This window comes from Neodothiora populina (assembly GCF_041146345.1).
Source record: "Neodothiora populina strain CPC 39397 chromosome Unknown canker_contig_16, whole genome shotgun sequence".
Taxonomy (NCBI): Eukaryota; Fungi; Ascomycota; class Dothideomycetes; order Dothideales; family Dothioraceae; genus Neodothiora; species Neodothiora populina.
In genome coordinates, this window is record NW_027191409.1 from 1,617,761 (window position 1) to 1,636,139 (window position 18,379).

Genomic DNA, 18,379 nt, shown 5'->3' on the forward strand with positions numbered 1-18,379 from the left:
CAAGTCATATCCTCGTTGAAGACATGTCTTCTTCCACGCCTTCGCCATTCCCTTTCCTTTGCCGACCATACAGTCTTTTGATTAGCCAAGAATCATGCGCCCACTGTTACCAGGATCGTCCTCGGATGGCATGATTACTGTTGCCAGAGACGATTTATTCGAATACATTGCCTATGAGATCCTGGTCTCTCGCACCGAGCAATTATGGACCCAAGTCTCGTTCGATGCAGTCCAGAAGGGTCTCGTTAATGTATGTGAGCTCAACGCGATGGGCCACATTCATCCGAAGGCACCGGGCTTCGACCATCTTTTGGTTGAAATAGTATGTTCAGAGCTCGTCTCGGCTCCGGTATCTAGGATAATAGTACATTCTAACATTGACAAAGTCTGAGAAGCTCAAGAGCACAAGCCGAATGTCTGAGCCTTTCATGTTGGTCGTCATCACATGGACTGTAGTGCTTGTTGTACTGAAAGAAATGCAGGCCGTCGATTGAGGAGACGAATGATACTGTAGGCCTTAAGTGGACGCAACTCCGTGACCTGGAAAGTCATCCCAAAGTAAACGATGACTACGACATGTGCGACGAGTCACCGGAGAGATTGGAAGTGTAATTGACGACAAGGTTCTATACACAACGTAAAGTATAGCTGACATGACTTGACAGATCTGATACGGATGACTCTATATCAATTGTATCTATCGAATCCCAGTCGACTTCAAAAATGGATGACCAGCTAAAGCGCAGCGCTCTGCAAGGCCCGGATACCCCTACTGAAGAGACAATAATCGCCGAAGGTTCTCATGACACAAGAAACGGTGCCACTGTGCGAGGTGCCGATGCCATGGGCCAAGACCAGCTTGCTTCAGCTTCGACACCGGCAAATGATACGCGATTTAACATCCGTACTAAGCTTCATTCGTTTCTCAAGCTGCATGTACGCCGACGGCTTGCCGAAACCGTGGACAGGCTCAGTGGAAGTGAAATTGCTAATATAGCACCCACGATACCATTGCCAACACCTGTCGATGATACCCATTCCAATGAGGGAACTGGCACAATGCTGGCCGGAACTCTTCGTCAGAAGATTTCTGCTCATCAAATTGGTCGCCGAACGTCTACCGATCGCTTGACAACCTGTGTTGAGCATGGAAACAAATCGGCTGCCAGTGAAGTTGATGAGAAGGACGAAGCTACAAAGGGTGATATTGTAAATAATGTTGGAGACGATGCTCCAGTTGAGTGCGCCGAAAGGGTCAGCAGCTTACCTGGTTTACGTCCGACGTGCGACAAACCGACCCTACAGATGTTTATGGATCTGATAAGGACTCGAGAAGCGGCGAGTCCACCCTTACCTCAAGCATGGAAACATGGCTATCCATTAGACTGCCGGGCTGCACTTTGCACGTTACTATACGATGCCAAATGTGGGTCGCACAGTGATCCTACTGGACTGGCAGTGCATCTCGAGGGCCGGATCTTCCGGGGAAGTGAATCGGAACCTCAATATCTCAGCAGACTCGACCAAGCTAGTGGTTTCTCGGGTCGAGTTCCCCATTACACCGAGCAGCAGTCCGCGACGCTGCGTGAATACGCGAAGCTGCAACAGAAAATCATCAACCGAAGTCTGATCCAGCGTATCATTCAGAAAGCGGATGCTGAGCGTGCCGAGGCCTCTCGTGTTGCAAGCGATGCTCTACATGCTGACAGCAAGACTGATTCGATGCTGCATGAGCAGAACCGCGCATGGATGGTCGAGATTGCCGAATCTGCAGGTCTCCTCCCGTCCTCGACCAATGGAATGGGGTTCCAGAGACACTGCGAGATCCTGGCAAAGTGGAAGACATTCATTATGAGCCAAGACCAGCTCGTCACGCGCGACGGTTGGGAAGTCGCCCTACACCCCGTCAACGAAGCAGGTCTGTTATGCACCCTGGAACACACGATGACGCTCCCGGACAGCGAAGCCATCAGACTGTGTCAAGTATCCGGCGTTGCACCCGCCCTGCACAGGATGTGCTTTTCCGCCGCCAAGTGGCCTTCGAGTCTGACCGAAAAGGCGCTCCCGCTGCTCAACAGATACCGCGCCGCCATGGCCGCCGACCCCAAGAAGCCCGTCTCGAGACTCCCACTGCCAAGTGAAAGACCAAGACCAAGACCCAACGATGTACCATATCCTCCAAACTGCATATTTGCAACACTGCCAGTGTCCAATATATTCGATCCACCACAGCGCACCATGCCAAGCAGCTCGAAAGACCCAATCCGCACGCAACCCACGAGTCCAATACACTCCTACTCACCCACCAACGACCCTCGTTCTTCCATCGACCGTAATCCATCACTTCGAGTAGACGGCTGCAGTGTCGTACCCGAAGTGGCGCGTAAGGCTCTGCTCGACAAGGCTCCGATAATCCCGCCTTCCTCGTCCGCGAAGTGGTCGATTGATGGACAGGGTCACCCTACCGACGCCTGCCCACCTGGTTGTTTGGGACAGTGTATGTCGACTTCGCCCGCTCCGGGACAGCCGCGGTATAGTCCGAGGCGTATCTAGGGTCTACTTCGTCTTGCCCGAGTCAGTCGATGGATTAATGGGTGGTGTAGTTGTAGGAAATGTAAATTGGAGCGAAAACTGGTAATTTTGGGGTTGGAAACTGTGTAGATTGAATTTCACTTCTTACTATTATTGCTTCCTTGCCCTAAGTTCTTGAGATAGACCAGCCAACGTGATCCTGAATGATGGGTTGAGTTTGATCAATGGGTGCGTGTGTAAAGTTCGCGCAGGAATATGAAATCTAGGTTCCACGTAGGCTAAATATAATGTCCCAAGTTTTCAAGGCCTCCAAGCGCCAACATCTTCTCCAACCAACAAACATTCGCTATGGAAAAACATGACACCATCGCCAAGATCTAACCACCTTATCTCCTTAGACTCCCCTCCCAACAGCACCCACCTCCTCTGCCAGTCTCCTATCAAGCCTCAAAACCCTCCTCTCATACGCCGTGAACCGCACCACAGCATCCGTAGTTAAACAAGCCATATTGTCCTCCCCCAGCTTCCACACATCCTTGACACTAGCTAATGGAGGCTCGATGTTGTAGACTTCGAAATCAGACGGTATGCTTTGGGAGGCGTCGTCTTTGTATTTGTCGAGGGCGATCCAGCCGTTGAACCAGAGGGGTTGGAGGGAGGCGGTCAGGTGCAGGAGTTGCGGGCCGCAGATTGTGTGGTTGCTTTCTGTGGTTGGTTGTATTGAGGTTCTTCTTTTCGGGGTTTCTGGAGTGTCTGCTGGGTCTGTGGGTTGGGCGGGGTTGTCAAGTGTGTCTTCGATCGTGTTATCTGTCTGTACATCCCCGACGCTTAGGAGAGGCGAATCGGTCTGAGCAATGGAAGGTCGGAAGTGTCCCTTATCGTCTTCTTCGCTGCCCTTTGCTTCTGAGTCATCGTCATAGCCTTGGGTAGCACTGGTTATAGTGCTTTGATTGAATATCTCAGCATCAGCTGGAGGCGTCGCAGTGTCTTGCTTGATAGGTCCGTAGAGTTCGGATCCCATCGTGCCACGATGTCCGTCATAGAACGCATAGTCGCTATTCCCTAGGAGCTCTCATGCAAGCCAAAATGTTTCCTTGTCACCTTTCATACGCAAGTCAGCATTTGGCTAGACACGATCTAGCAGTTCACATCTCCGACATACCATAGACCATATCGTGGATCCCCTCGATGCCTTCTTCGGCATTACCATCACGATCTGGCCCGTTCATCCTCGTCACTAGCAGGAGCTCGACGAAATGCTTCCATTTGTCAACTAGAACACCGCCCGACTCCTGTTGATGCCCACTCTCGCCAGTCCATAGACGCGTCGCACGAGCAGACCGTGCGATTGGCTTGGGAAGAACTTTGTTCAGCCACTTGCGTTTCTCTTCTGGGAAGATACTGCGATCCCTGAAGAACAGAGCTCCGGTCTCCTTGTACTGTGGGTCTTCGAACAGGAGCTCTGGGTTGAGGAAGAAGACAGCATCCGCATCGATGGATATGACTTCTCGAAAGCTCGATAGCAGCATAGCGAAGGGTTTGGCCGCCCAACCAGCTAGCTCCCGGCCGTCGTCACGAACCATCTGTTTCATGTTTCTGGTGATCACGCCCGGAAGTTTCTCTAACTGATCTCGGTATTCGTCGCTGATGTCTGTGTTTCCCAAGTACATGACCTCTATAGGTAGATCGCAGCCCAAATGCCGCATTACAGGGATTGTAGCTAGGGGGTATGAAACCTGTGCTTCTCCTGCAGACAGCACGATACCCCGACCGGCATTGTGAAAACTAGCGCGTAAGCTCATATGATCCGCAAAGTAGGGAGAAGTCCAAGGGAACAGCAGGTCTCCAAGGCCAGTAACAAGATAACGAGAAGCTTTCGTACGTCCGTAGCTTTTGCGCAAGTGTGTAGCCTGAGAGATCCAGCTTGTTGTCGACATCATCGCGGATCAAACGCAACACATCGTCACGGACGTGTATACTGCTATTGTCGCTCACTAGATGGAGTGCCTCCCAGATGTGGAAACAGGATTTGAACGCCCGCGTCCTCGCGCCAACTTCTCTGAGCTTCTGGGCGCCCGTAGAGTGGAAATAGACGAGCAGATCATCTATCAGGCTTTCTTCTGGAAGTCGTGAGAGTACTGTCTGTACTGATGCTCGAATATCTTCTACTTCATCAACAGGATGCGAGATCAATGTCGGCTCAGCAGTTGTAGTATGGCTTGGGCGTATAACGTGCTGCTCGTGGCGTTTATAACTCCGCCTGTGAGAAGGAGGCCTGTCGACGGCATTGTCCTGCACGACTGGATGCTCGCCGCTCGGTGTCGCATCCGTACGTGGCATATGTATGCTACCCACATTCTCCTCGTGACGAGTTTCTGGAGGATTCAATGGATTCTTGAAGCTCGATTGCTGCCCGTTACCGGGCACAGAGAGGACGAGGAAGCAAACAACTAGACCAAGAAAAATGCATATCTTGATTGTAGCGCTGTGCCGTCGCCAGGATGGCCCGGAGGCACGATGATTGTTCCTCATAATCATAATCGTAGCAGCTCAATGCGACATTATTCTTTCCCTTACTCAAACATCGCCCTGCTGCTTTTGAACTTAACCGCTTTATGGTAGTTTGGCAGTATTCAGATGGGTTACGTAAGGTACATAGCCATTGTAAGAAGAGAGAAACGTGAGAGACGTCACACCCACTCATCGAGGCGGCCGGACGGTCCTCATTTTCATCGAAGGCTGGCCCCTCGGATAGCCAAGGGTCTGACATTTCAGCTGTATACTTATAGAACTTGTATTATATAGCGGCGGGTGGGAGACGGGAATGGCGCCTACCTTGGATACATGCGCCGCTATCCAGATTCACTTCATGATCACCTACCTTGGAGTACATGTACATATAGGATCCATAAGCATATTGTATACAGACCGAAAAAGGAAAGCACAGTCAGACCTATGAGGACTGAAGCTGCTTCGCAGTCAGTCCATACTCATCACGTATTTCAGATGGAACCTAAAGCAATCACAAGCACAGCTTGTGTTGGACCACCACCTAAGTATGTTACATGCGCCGTTGTGGTACTGTACCTAGGAACAGCAACGCTGAGGCGCCAGGTCAAGCTTTCCCTGCATAAGCGTCGAGCAACACTGTGATGCGACACTCACACTGTAGTCAATTGTACTGTAGAATTATCAGAGAGCTAAACAATCGTCCCTGAAGAGGGGTGGGCTAGTCGCATTCAGCTCACGTCAATTGCTTTCACGAGGTTCACTAAACCTAAGGTAAGGTACATGAAGTCTATCTAGGGCGTGACACTAGGATGCTACATGTCTGGGGCGGGATGGGAGACAACATTTACACGCTTGATACGTCTGACATAGAGCGACATCAAGCTTATACACAGACAAAGGATGTTACTACAGAGATCACAACAACCTTCTTCGACCTCCAGTCATCACGACCAAAGCATCAATGAAAGACAGGAGTCCAGCAAAAATTGCGCGATAGCAGCCATCCGAAGACAGATGCACGAGAGCACGCCGCCGCGCTGTGCAATGCAGGGCATTCTCTCGGGAGGAAGGCCTTTTTGATCGCCCCCCCCATCACAAGGTAAGTATGAAGAAAGAAAGTTGTGTTGATGGTTCAGAAGGCAAGTATATATACCCCATGAGCCCGGGCGCACGAGCCAGGTACGAGGTGAGTCATCCGGCGCCGGATTATCTTTAATCCAAGCGAGACTAAGCAAGCTCGCTGAATGAGCGGACTTAGGACGGATGTATCAGTGTTAACTCAGGTCGGTCCATCAAGATGGGTGCAGTCGTGGGTTGGTGAACGGCCGGCAGCTGCAACTTCACTCTTTGTATGAGGATACGATATCTCATGATATGGTATGTTCACTGAGGACTATCGAAGATGGCGACACATCTCATGCTTGAGAGGTAGGGAAAAGAGATACAGTAGATTGTGGCTCTGAAGCTCGTCTTATCAAAACAGCTAAATGACCTTCTCTCACTACTCAATTATAGATATATAGACGTTGAAAGGGTTTGGTCAGGAGGGCAATATCCAGGTCTCATCTCCGCACAATCCCATACTCTCCGTGAATGCATCTAATCGGTCCAGCATCCAACCAGACTGGACGATTCTGCCTCCGCCCTGCACCGTTTCATGACCCAGCTTGAAAGTAGAAGACATCGAACATCCGCTGGACGAGTATCGGAACTGCATGCATTCCTGCTGCTTTTCACATGCAGACCGGCATTCTTCGACTGATGTGATGTGTGCTTCGCTGCCATTGACAGGTATCATCACGTTCGACAGGTTATCCCAGTCTTCACGCGTTAATGCAAGCCTTGGAACGATGTAGTGCTCGAAGACATCTTTGTGACGCAAGAGTGGTTGTCCCTAAATGTCTCAGACATTGCCTCTTAGGTAGACCATCCTGACTTACTGCCTTGTTCCAAGCCTTCTCAAACTCCCAGAATTCGACAAAATCCTTCGGCGATAGGTGATGAAAGCTGACAGCCTCGTGAGACCAAAGTGTCTTGCCAAAATGTACCACGCCGATATCTATGTTCTTAGGTCGATCACCTTGCAGGTGCGGCCATGCCCAAGTCATCGGAATCCCTGCGTCGCTCATCGCCTTTCCCAAGACGCAATCACCTGCGATTTGTGTAGAGGTGAAATTGTTGTACATCGCCGCGTGCTGATCGCGTTGCTCCGAGACCATCTGAGCCGCAAAGTTCGAGAGGACTATACCAGAGCCTCCGTGCGCAAACAAAACATCCAGGACCTGAGTTTCGCTCCCAAGATAGTGAGGTTTAGATGGGTCAAGTCGCGAGAGCCAATCAACAAGGTTCGGCCACACAATGTAGGTATCTGCTTCTATGACGACGAACCATTTGGACTCTGGTCCGTGTAAGAAAGCCTTCTCAACCAGCGGTAGAAACTTCCACTTGTCGAGGCGCTAGGCTGGGTTATCCATGATACCTGTTGCTGTATTCGTTGCTGTCGCCCACCTCTTCAATTCGGATGGTTGGAAGGCTTTGCGGCCCTGCTCTTGCAACTGGTTGTAGAAGATGAAGTCTGCATTCGTACTTTTGATGTCTTCGTCAATGTCTTCAAGCACATCATAAACGTGATGACCCTCGACCTCCTCTTCAAGGTCTGAATATATCACGAGGTTAGGAACGCAGCGCAATGTTGTTCTGAGCTGCACCGGCAGTTTCTCTTCGATCTCGGTCGCCCCAGTCTTCAAGATTACCAAGGTATCTTCTAGCTCTGGCAAACATATACAGGTCGTCTCGTCACTTGCTCCCCATAAATCAAAGAGGCTCGTGTTCGAACTCGGCGACAAATGCCAGACTTGTACTAACATCACTAATAACAAGAGAGCGGATAAGAGAAATGTCTTATGGCGAAGAAAAGATGGACAAGTCGTCAGCGACATGCTAAGAGACGAAAGAATGTATGATGCGATATAGGGGTAAAAATCAGGAAGAGCTCTTATCAATTCTATATACAACAAGACTGGGCCCCGTCCGTTGAGAGTGATACTATTATCAGCATCGTCGAGTGTTTCTGTCTTCAACTAGATGATGTCGGCGCTAAATGGTACTATGGCGCTTACATAGGTCATGCGTTGGGTGTCTGATCATTTTATCCAAAACACTCGCAAATTCCGCTCTCAGCATAGTCATTGCCAGCCCCCGACGCCGACCTCGTCTCGTTGATGATACTTAGCGCCCACATCTTTAGGTAGCAGGTCTCTGATCGTTTGTACATCTCCTTGACTTATGAGAAAATCTTAGGAAGAAATGGAAATACACTCTTCATCCCCACTAGCTTTCGTTCTGGTTGTAAGCGCGCGCTTATAGCCTAATGATCCAACTGCTCATCACAGTACAACAGCGAAATGCCTGGTGATATCTATACTGTTTTGCCTAACTGTAGTAGAAGGTCATGGTCTTATCATGCTTGTATGTGATCCAGTTCTGTACACACAAGTTAGTCGCCAAATATGCTGCTTCTACTCACACTGCTGGTGTACTTTATGGAGCTAGTTCTCGGAGGCTATCCACTGCCTCTACCAGGCAACGCACCTCTGGTATACACAGATGGCAGATTCGATGAGCCAGATGGACTCGTTATTACATACGCAGTGGGAACAACGCTGGATGCTAGTTGGACCACGACCTATGGGAAATCTAATCTGTGGCTCAGTGCAGGGTTGGACTTCACCTCGCCGACTTCTCTAGCTGGTGAGTTTCTCGATGTGGTTGCTTATATCCATGGTTCCTGTAAATTTACTAATGCAGAACCTGGTGTGTTAGTTAATAGTGCCCAAAAGTGGTATCTGTGGACCGTAAATGCGATTTCTTGAATGCTTCTGAGATCTACGTCCTGCGAGTCGTCAATGCTCTCGGCACAGAGTACGAGCAGAAGCGGGATGGATTCATGAGCGCAACCCTCTACGTCCGTCCCATGGAGGCGGTTGCTTCGTCGAGTGGCTTGTTGGGACCAACATCTACATTATCGCCATCGGTCGAATTGTCAGGCCAGTCCGTGCTGGGGTCAAGTCTGAACTTAGTATCGTCCATGAACACTGACATGGGGACCTCCTCAAAAACGCAAGTGGTCACGCCTACTGGAGCCGTGGATGCCGCCGCCAGCGGTGAATTTACATCACGAGATCCTACACTACCGTCCCTGCCTACAGCGACGGCCTCGGCAGCCGACGTGCACCCCTCTCTAAGCACGGGTGCAAAAGCCGGAATCGGGGTGGGAGTGAGTCTAAGTGCCGCAGGTCTTATCATGTTGATCGCAGGTGTATGGTCCTGGAGAAGGAGGAGAGCCTGGAAAGGTAAGAGATTGGAGGATATAGACAATTCCACGTGTTGGAGCCGAAGCAAAATCTCGAGGTATGCGCCTGGAAAACAAGAAAATGGACCGGTCGGTCTAGGTTTCTACCTGCCGTCACCACGAGAGCTGGGGACTGATCCTAAAACTCCGCACGAACTGATCGGGTCGTGGCGTTAGATCTTGCGACTTGCCAAAACTTGTCGAGGGTTTGGAGGCATTAGCAGGACCAGAAGCAAAACAAAAGTAAAACGTACAGCAGCTGGGATTCCCACGTGGTCACCCACCGTAGTACTAATCAGCCGGTCAACTGCTTATGTCTGGCAGAGCGGACGGGATGCCCAGTTCTCAGCTGCCTGTGGCCGTACGTGGGTTGTACAAAGTTCGCATCGAATATATACTTGAATAAAAAGAAAGTGAATGCCCCTCGACATGCCCAGCTTTAGCCTTTTGATTTGCCATTTGAGATATCCTACGGAACACTTGTGCTAGTCACTCACCGATTTGCCTTGACGCAATGACCGATCACGGAACACTTGGCGGAAGACGTATGGCCAGGCCAGGATGGCCAGCTGCGAACATTTGGGCAACGGCATTAAGTACAATCCAGAGAAGTTGAAGAAGTTGAGTTGGAATTATATACTAATCAAGCCATGCAAACATCAAAAATACAAGCATCATTCGTGCCTACTAGCGCCGGGTCATGCAAGAGATGTTGATGTTCTGTAAAGGACTGATTTCGCGAGCAAGGCGAAATGGTAGAGGTAGATGTGTTTGAAGCCGAAATGAGGCAGGCCACAGTGAAGTTGGCTTGCTGAGAAGTAAGCAGCGCTTTTTTTTTCGTTACACCACTTTACATGAAGTCGTCGCTAGTGTGTCAAGTCAGCACTGAGAAAAACGAGTGTGATGATCATCAGAACTAAAAACTTACTCGTCGAGGCCGTCATCGTATGCAGCCGTGTCCACTCTATCAGCCATGCCACGTCCACCGGCAAGACTGGTCTTGGTCTTTGCAGCCTTGGTCTTCTTACCACCCTTTTCTGCAGCCTTCTCCTCCTTCATCTTCTCGTTGGACAAGGTGGTGAGACCACTGGCGATCTTCTTGATCTGGTCGCTGGGAAGCTCCTTGACGATCTGCTTGGTGAATTCTTGCATGAAGAGGGTGTACTGTGCCTTCTTCGCGTTCTTGGCGAGAAGAGGAGCGAGAGTATCACGCAGCTGAGTGAATTGATCCTTGGTGTTGGGGTTGAAGAGGGCGAGAGTGGAAAGATCGATGGTCTCTCCAGAATCATCGTCCTGGACAGTGATGTGCTTGCCTGCCGCGCGGTTGCTGGACACACCGATGCCGTCGAAAAGGTCCTCGGCGTGCTTGAGGTCGGACTCGATCTGTTCGGCACGTAGTCTGGCACGACGGTCGGCCTCGTCCTCTTCGCTGTCGTCCTCTTCCTCCTCGTTGGCCAGTCTTCGCCTCAGGTTCTCTTGCCGCCTCTCCTCGATCCTTTGCGACTTGGACTTGTGGTTCTTCTTGGCTTCCTCTGCGGCTTTTTGCTTGGCCTCCTCTGCCTTTTTGGCCTTCTCCCTCTCTACCTCAGAGTCCTCGGCGGCGTCCCACGAGTCCAGGACGTCATCCTCCTCCTCGTCGTCGAATCGGCCGCGACGCACGACAATCTGGGGAGAAGAGGGAGTCTCGTTCTCAGACTCTTCGTCGTCTGTGAGAGTCAAGGGTTAGATCTGACATGCATCTTTGGTGTTTTGTTCTTGCGCAAAGTGAAGAGAGATGACGCACCCCATGATCCACCGGCCATGTTTGCTGATTTGGAGTGAGTCGACAGGTGAGTATCCGTACAGAGTCAACGGATGTATGCTTTGCGCGAGCACTGCTGGTGTTGTGGAGAAGAGCGTAGACTGCGAGAGCGAGATGGCAGATGGAATGTGAACAACAATACGAGGGGTAAATGGATCTTTTGGTGGGCTGTAGGGAAAAAGTTGGTTGGCTTGTGATTCTTGCCCGATTCGGATTCGTGCCCGACCGCCAGAGTCTGTGGGAGGGTCCGTGCGTGGAATTGCGTAGACTCAGTCAACTGTTAATTGAGGAAGTTTGGAGAGTCAGAGCCAAGACCCCCAAGTGAAGTGTCACCGTCATGTCCCTGAGGCATCCGTGCTGCTTCTATTGGATGAAACGATTGGCTGCAGCCATGGCAAGCTGGCCTGGCCTATTGAGCTGCACTCCCCAGTTCTTTGGTCCCAAACTACTCGTAATCCGACACTTGTGCAGAGAGACCTGGAGGAAACAAGCAGTGCAAGTGTGCATCAGCATCAGCATCAGCAATCAAACATCACTTCTGTCTTCCTCTCTCCCTCCTTTCACCCACTCTTGGATTTAATCATAACCGCTACCCCCTCTAATCTGACGCTGTTACGATTCTCATTGCCAATCGCCTCACGCGCGTTGTTTGTATCATATTCAATCCTCACTGTCGGGCTCTCGGCGCCCTGAAAGTACAGTAAAGTACAGCTTCCTTCCCGCTCTTACTTGTTGTTACCTACTCCTGAGGTCGGATGAGATCGCACCGCGACAATGGCGCCTCTCCCTATCAAGTTCACCGAGCTCCTCCAGGTATGTATATATTCCCATCGAGTTGCTGAGCTCATCCTCCGTGCGACGACACCCGCTAACATTGCTGTAGCTCTCATCAGCTGGAATTGAAGTAAGTATAATAGCGACTGCCCCCATTTCACACACCACTAGGCAGCACTCTGGTGTCGTGCGCCTTCCGTTCTCGTACTGACCGTGTCTTCACCGCTTGTAGCAATCAGCAATCAGTTTCAGCTCATGTGTAAGTCAATGCCTATAGCCTCCGACCCCTTCTTCTGTACCTCGTTCGCCCGCTCACCATCATCCTCCTTCACAGACATTAGAGTCAGATTACTACGTCTGTGTGCGCCAGCAATTGCCCGAGGCCACGCAGCCCGAAGTGGTCATAATCAACCTCAAAAACAACAATGCCGTCACACGCCGCCCCATCAGAGCCGACAGTGCCATCATGCACTGGACGCGGGAGGTCGTCGCCTTGAGGGCGCAACAACGCGTCCTTCAGATCTTCGACCTCGCTTCTAAGAGCAAGCTCAAATCTACCAGCATGCAAGAGGATGTCGTCTTCTGGAAGTGGTTCAGCGAAAAGAGCTTGGGTCTCGTCACCACCAACGCCGTCTACCACTGGGATGTCTTCGATCCCGCTCAGGCCGAGCCCAAGAAGATGTTTGACCGCCACAGCGAGCTCAGCGGCTGCCAGATCATCAGCTACAGGGTCAGCGAAGACGAGAAGTGGTGCGTTCTCATTGGCATTTCCCAGGTCCAGGGACGTGTTGTCGGAACCATGCAGCTCTTCTCCGTCGACCGCGGTGTCAGCCAGAAGATCGAGGGTCATGCCGCTTCCTTTGGCAAGATCAGACTCGAGGGCGCCCCTGCCGACACCAAGCTCTTCACCTTCTGCAACAGGACTCCCACCGGCGCCAAGCTACACATCATCGAGATTGACCATCAGCAAGGCAACCCTGTGTTCCCCAAGAAGGCCATGGATGTCTTCTTCCCCGCCGAGGCGACCAACGACTTCCCTGTCGCAGTGCAGATTGCGGACAGGTACAAGATCATCTACATGGTCACCAAGTACGGCTTCATCCACCTTTACGACCTCGAGACCGGTTCTGCGATCTTCATGAACAGAATATCCAGCGACACCGTCTTCACCTGCGCTTCCGATGTCGACTCGACGGGCATTCTTGCCGTCAACCGCAAGGGACAAGTGCTTCAGGTCAGCTTGGACGAGCAGAACGTCATCCCCTTTCTGTTGGAGAACCCGGAGAATGCACAGGTCGCCTACAAGCTCGCCTCTCGTGGCGGTCTAGCTGGAGCCGAGTCGATCTACCAGCAGCAGTTCGAGTACCAACTCACCAACGGTCAGTATGCTGAGGCTGCAAAGACGGCTGCGAACTCGCCCCAGGGCTTCCTTCGCACACCACAGACCATTGAACGCTTCAAGTCTGTTCCTGCTCAGCAAGGCGCTCTGTCCGTCATCTTGCAGTACTTCGGTATGCTCCTTGACCAAGGCAAGCTGAATCAGCACGAGACCATCGAGTTGGCGAGACCTGTCCTCGCCCAGAACCGCAAGCACCTCTTGGAGAAATGGATGTCTGAGGGCAAACTTGGCTGCTCCGAGCAGCTCGGTGACCTTGTCCGACCCTACGACCTAAATCTGGCCAGTCAGATCTACAAGGAGGCTGGTGTCTCACAAAAGGTCATTGCCGCCATGGCTGAGTCTGGAAACTTTGAGCAGATTATTCCCTACTCGAAAGAGACTGGCTACACCCCCGATTTCAATGGCCTACTCCAGCACATTATTAGAGTGAACCCGGAGAAGGGAGCCGAATTCGCAACTGCCTTGGCAAAGGAGGACGCTGGACTGATCGATACCGGCCGCGTGCTCGACGTCTTCCAGTCTCAGGGTCTGATCCAGCAGGCTACCGCTTTTGGACTGGATGTCCTTTCAGCTAATAGGGAAGAGGACGGTCCTCTCCAGACTCGTCTTATCGAGATGAACCTCATGAACGCTCCTCAAGTCGCAGATGCTATTCTAGGAAACGAGATGTTCACTCACTACGACCGCGCACGCGTCGGCCAGCTCTGTGAGCAGGCAGGTCTGATGACCAGGGCTCTGGAGCACTACACCGACCCAGCCTCTGTCAAGCGTGTGATTGTCCAGACCGACAAGATTCCTGAAGAGTTCCTCATTGCCTACTTTGGCAACCTCACTGTCGATTTGGCTCTCGAGTGCTTGGACGAGATGATGAAGTTCAACATCCGCCAGAACCTCCAGGCTGTCGTCAACATCTCAAAGAAGTACTCGGATTTGTTCGAACCCCACCGCATCATCGACCTGCTCGAGAAGTACAAGACCGCCGAGGGTCTGTACTTTTACCTCGGCAGCATTGTCAACGTGGCTCAGGACAAGGAGGTCACGTTCAAGTACATCGAGGCCGCTACAAGAATGGGACAGATGCAGGAAGTCGAGAGAATCTGTCGCGAGAGTGACTACTACGATCCGGAGAAGATGAAGAACTTCCTCAAGGAGGCCAATCTCACCGATCAACTACCTCTTATCATTGTTTGCGACCGTTTCGATCTCGTCCACGACCTTGTCTTGTTCCTTTACAAGAACCAGCAATTCAAATCGATCGAGGTCTACGTGCAGCGCGTCAACCCGAGCAGGACTCCTGGTGTCATCGCAGGTCTGCTCGATGTCGACTGTGATGAAAACATCATCAAGGGTCTTCTCGCATCTGTGCCGCCTGAGATGATCCCCGTGGGACAGCTTGTCCAAGAGGTCGAGACTCGCAATCGTCTCAAGCTCCTCCTTCCTTTCCTCGAGAGCCTGCTTGCTCGCGGTGTCGACGATCAGGCCATCTACAACGCCCTTGCCAAGATTTACATCGACAGCAACAACGACCCTGAGAAATTCCTTAAGGAGAACGATCAGTACAACACCCTCGAGGTGGGTAAGTATTGCGAGAAGCGTGATCCCAACCTGGCTTTCATTGCCTACAGCAAGGGTCAGAACGATCTCGAGCTGATCAACATCACCAACGAGAACTCTATGTTCAGGGCTCAGGCTCGCTACCTCCTCGAGCGTGGTGATATGGAGATCTGGAGCTTTGTCCTCAGTGCCAACAACATGCACCGCCGCTCCGTTGTCGACCAACTCATTGCGACTGCCGTGCCGGAGGCACAGGACCCTGCAAAGATTGCTCTTGTCGTGCAGGCCCTTATCGATGCTGATATGCCCAGTGAGTTGATTGAGCTCCTTGAGAAGATTATCCTTGAGCCTTCGACTTTCAGCGACAACACCACCCTGCAGAACCTCCTTATCCTCACTGCCTGCAAGTCTGATCGTGCTCGTGTCTCTGGTTACATTCAGAATCTCGATGCATACACTCCTGACGAGATCGCGACTCAGTGTATCGAGGTTGGCATGTACGAGGAGGCCTTTGAGATCTACAAGAAGGACAAGAACTACCTCGCCGCAAGCAACGTCCTCGTCGACCATGTTGTGTCAATAGACCGTGCCAGCGACTTCGCCGAGGAGGTCGACCTTCCTGAGGTTTGGAGTAAGGTCGCCAAGGCTCAACTGGATGGTCTTCGCGTTGGCGATTCAGTCGAGTCCTACATCCGTGCAGGTGATCCATCGAACTACAACGAGGTCATCGAGACTGCCACTCACGCTGGCAAGGACGAGGAGCTCATCAAGTATCTGCGCATGGCACGCAAGACCCTGCGTGAGCCTGCAATTGACACCGGTCTCGCTTTCTGCTTCGCTCGCACCAACCAGTTGCCTGAGCTCGAAGAGTTCCTCCGCGCTTCTAACGTTGCAGATGTCGAAGTTTCGGGAGACAAGGCGTACGAAGAGGGTTACCACGAGGCCGCCAAGATCTTCTACACCAGCATCTCGAACTGGGCCAAGCTTGCCACCACGCTCGTCCACCTTGAGGACTACCAAGGTGCAGTCGAGTGCGCGCGCAAGGCGAACAGTGTCAAGGTGTGGAAGCAGGTCAACGAAGCCTGTGTGGCCAAGAAGGAGTTCCGCCTGGCGCAGATTTGCGGTCTCAACCTGATCGTCCATGCCGACGAACTTGCAGACCTTGTCAAGCAATACGAGTGGAATGGCTACTTTGATGAGCTCATCTCCCTTCTCGAAGCTGGTCTGGGTCTTGAACGAGCTCACATGGGAATGTTCACCTCGCTGGGTGTAGCTTTGACCAAGTACCATCCAGAGCGCGTGATGGAGCACCTTCGCATTTTCTGGGGCCGTCTGAACATCCCCAAGATGATTCGCGCCTGCGAGGAGGCTCACCTGTGGCCCGAGCTCGTCTTCCTGTACGCTCACTACGACGAATGGGACAACGCCGCTCTTGCTATGATGGAACGCGCGGCCGACGCTTGGGAGCACCACACTTTCAAGGATACCATTGTCAAGGTGGCCAACCTGGAGATCTACTACCGCGCGCTCAACTTCTATCTGCAGGAGCAACCATCGCTACTTACGGATCTGCTCCAGGCACTGACGCCTCGTGTGGACGTGAACCGCGTCGTTCGCATGTTCGAGAAGTCGGACAACATCCCCCTGATCAAGCCTTTCCTCCTGAATGTGCAAGCTCAGAACAAGCGGGCAGTCAACGACGCCATCAACGATCTTTTGATCGAAGAGGAAGACTACAAGACGCTCCGTGACTCGGTGGAGAATTACGACAACTACGATCACTTCACGCTGGCGCAACGTCTAGAGAAGCATAATCTCGTGTTTTTCAGACAGATCGCCGCAAACATCTACCGCAAGAACAAGAGATGGGACAAATCCATCGCCTTGTCCAAGCAAGACAAGCTGTTCAAGGACGCCATCGAGACGGCGGCCATTTCGAACAAGGGCGAGGTCGTGGAGGAGCTTCTCCGCTACGTAAGTGACTTGGCAAGGCCCTCTTGTGATGTATCTGCTAATATTTTGCGCTATAGTTTGTCGACATTGGCAGCCGCGAGTGCTACGTCGGTATGCTCTACGCATGCTACGACCTCATCCCTCTTCACGTGGTCATGGAGCTGTCATGGCGTCACGGACTGAACGACTTCACGATGCCATTTATGATCAACTACATGGCACAGCAGGCACAGTCTATCGACCAGCTGAAGAGAGACAACGAGGAGCGCAAGGAGAAGGAGAAGACGCAGCAGAAGGACGAGGACAACACGCCCATCCTCGGTGGATCGCGCTTGATGCTCACGCAAGGCCCGATGGGCGGCGCACCGAGCCCAACTCCGTACGGCAATGGTGTGATGCCGCAGGCGACGGGCATGATGGCTCAGCCCACCGGTATGGGCTACGGCGGATTCCGATAGAGGACTTGAGATGAAAGCCTCGTGTTTAGGAGAGGTTGGCGCGGGCGGGACACGATGTATACTAGTGGTGGAGTGTTTTCATCTTGCTCTAGAACAGCTTCTGTCGTGACCCCCCATTCTCGGGTTTCCAATGACCATGGATACCTTATGCTGTCTGGCGGGGCAAGAAGGGGTCGTGTAATACAGTAGTTCATTTATTAGAATGCAGTCTACTTTTCAACATGATTGTCGTACCTAGACAGCTGCATAAGGCGTGAAGGTGTCACCAGTGAGCCTTTGCATCCGATCGGGGATGGGGATCTACATAGGAGCTTGCTGTGGGTCATTTATTTGATGATTAATCGGGGTCCAGTGGATGGTCAAGTACTCGGCAGTGGACAGGTCTCCATGACTCGGCAGTAAAGAGGTCGATGACTGCTTCCGCATGAATGGTCAAGGAATATAAACGAGCGCCATTGTAGCGCGCCTGTGGGGAAAGATTGATGAATCGAGTATTCGCGCTGGAATGCACATGAATGTCTCGTGTTCGTTGCAGGTAGGCGAGTGACGATGACGGAGATGTACTTGTGCAGTATATCGAGTACAGTATCGTTGTATCACTAGTGATATAAGGCAAGGTAAGGTAAGGCTACCTTAGATTAGATGGGCAAAGGTGAGAAACAAGGGGCGAAGCGGGCTGCGGGCAGATGAATCACATGCGTTTCTCAACCCTTGTAGCTTTCTGTCATGTGAAAGAAATATGACGAACGAGTTTAGTGTAACTCCGTAGAGAAGTGCCAGAGGTACAGTAGTAGGTAAGGTACGGGGTAAAAGGTGCAGAAAAAGAAAGATACGGCGATTCCATCATCTCAACAAGACCCTCGCGGTCTTCTTCTTCTGCTCTCGAATCCCTTTTTCCATCTCACAAACACACACAAGGTGTCTCCTTTTTGTCGTCAGAAGTCTGAGCTCTCGAGGGCAGACAGGCGTCGTACGATTTCTTTGTTTCGGCAATACCTACCTTACCTTAGCCAGCACTCTGCAAGCCACTCCGCCATATTTTCTGT

The 18,379-nt window shown here is 51.7% G+C and overlaps 4 protein-coding genes across 6 annotated transcripts; 2 read left to right on the top strand and 2 right to left on the bottom strand.

Annotated features, from left to right (window-relative positions):
* Window positions 1-94: 94 nt before the first annotated feature.
* Window positions 95-2,553, top strand: AAFC00_003871 (uncharacterized protein; the record flags this gene model as incomplete). Its single annotated transcript, XM_069343412.1, has 4 exons — window positions 95-322; window positions 387-430; window positions 483-608; window positions 666-2,553. The coding sequence occupies 4 exons, from the start codon at window positions 95-97 to the stop codon at window positions 2,551-2,553; spliced, it is 2,286 nt and encodes a 761-aa protein (XP_069201237.1).
* A 1,051-nt stretch (window positions 2,554-3,604) lies between these two features.
* AAFC00_003872 (uncharacterized protein) lies at window positions 3,605-4,469 on the bottom strand (the record flags this gene model as incomplete). Of its 2 annotated transcripts, none has more annotated exons than XM_069343414.1 (2): window positions 3,605-3,633; window positions 3,695-4,469. In XM_069343414.1, the coding sequence occupies 2 exons, from the start codon at window positions 4,467-4,469 to the stop codon at window positions 3,605-3,607; spliced, it is 804 nt and encodes a 267-aa protein (XP_069201239.1). The 2 variants fall into 2 exon arrangements, with proteins under 2 accessions (XP_069201239.1, XP_069201238.1); XM_069347763.1 differs by having other exon boundaries at window positions 3,695-4,115.
* Window positions 4,470-10,244: 5,775 nt separating this feature from the next.
* On the bottom strand, window positions 10,245-11,196 carry AAFC00_003873 (uncharacterized protein; the record flags this gene model as incomplete). The annotated part of the gene is made up of 3 exons (XM_069343415.1): window positions 10,245-10,260; window positions 10,323-11,100; window positions 11,178-11,196. The coding sequence occupies 3 exons, from the start codon at window positions 11,194-11,196 to the stop codon at window positions 10,245-10,247; spliced, it is 813 nt and encodes a 270-aa protein (XP_069201240.1).
* A 773-nt stretch (window positions 11,197-11,969) lies between these two features.
* Window positions 11,970-17,333, top strand: AAFC00_003874 (uncharacterized protein; the record flags this gene model as incomplete). 2 transcript variants are annotated; one of them, XM_069343416.1, is made up of 5 exons in its annotated part: window positions 11,970-12,008; window positions 12,079-12,099; window positions 12,202-12,228; window positions 12,304-16,896; window positions 16,953-17,333. In XM_069343416.1, the coding sequence occupies 5 exons, from the start codon at window positions 11,970-11,972 to the stop codon at window positions 17,331-17,333; spliced, it is 5,061 nt and encodes a 1,686-aa protein (XP_069201241.1). The 2 variants fall into 2 exon arrangements, with proteins under 2 accessions (XP_069201241.1, XP_069201242.1); XM_069348118.1 differs by lacking the exons at window positions 12,079-12,099; window positions 12,202-12,228.
* Window positions 17,334-18,379: the final 1,046 nt, after the last annotated feature.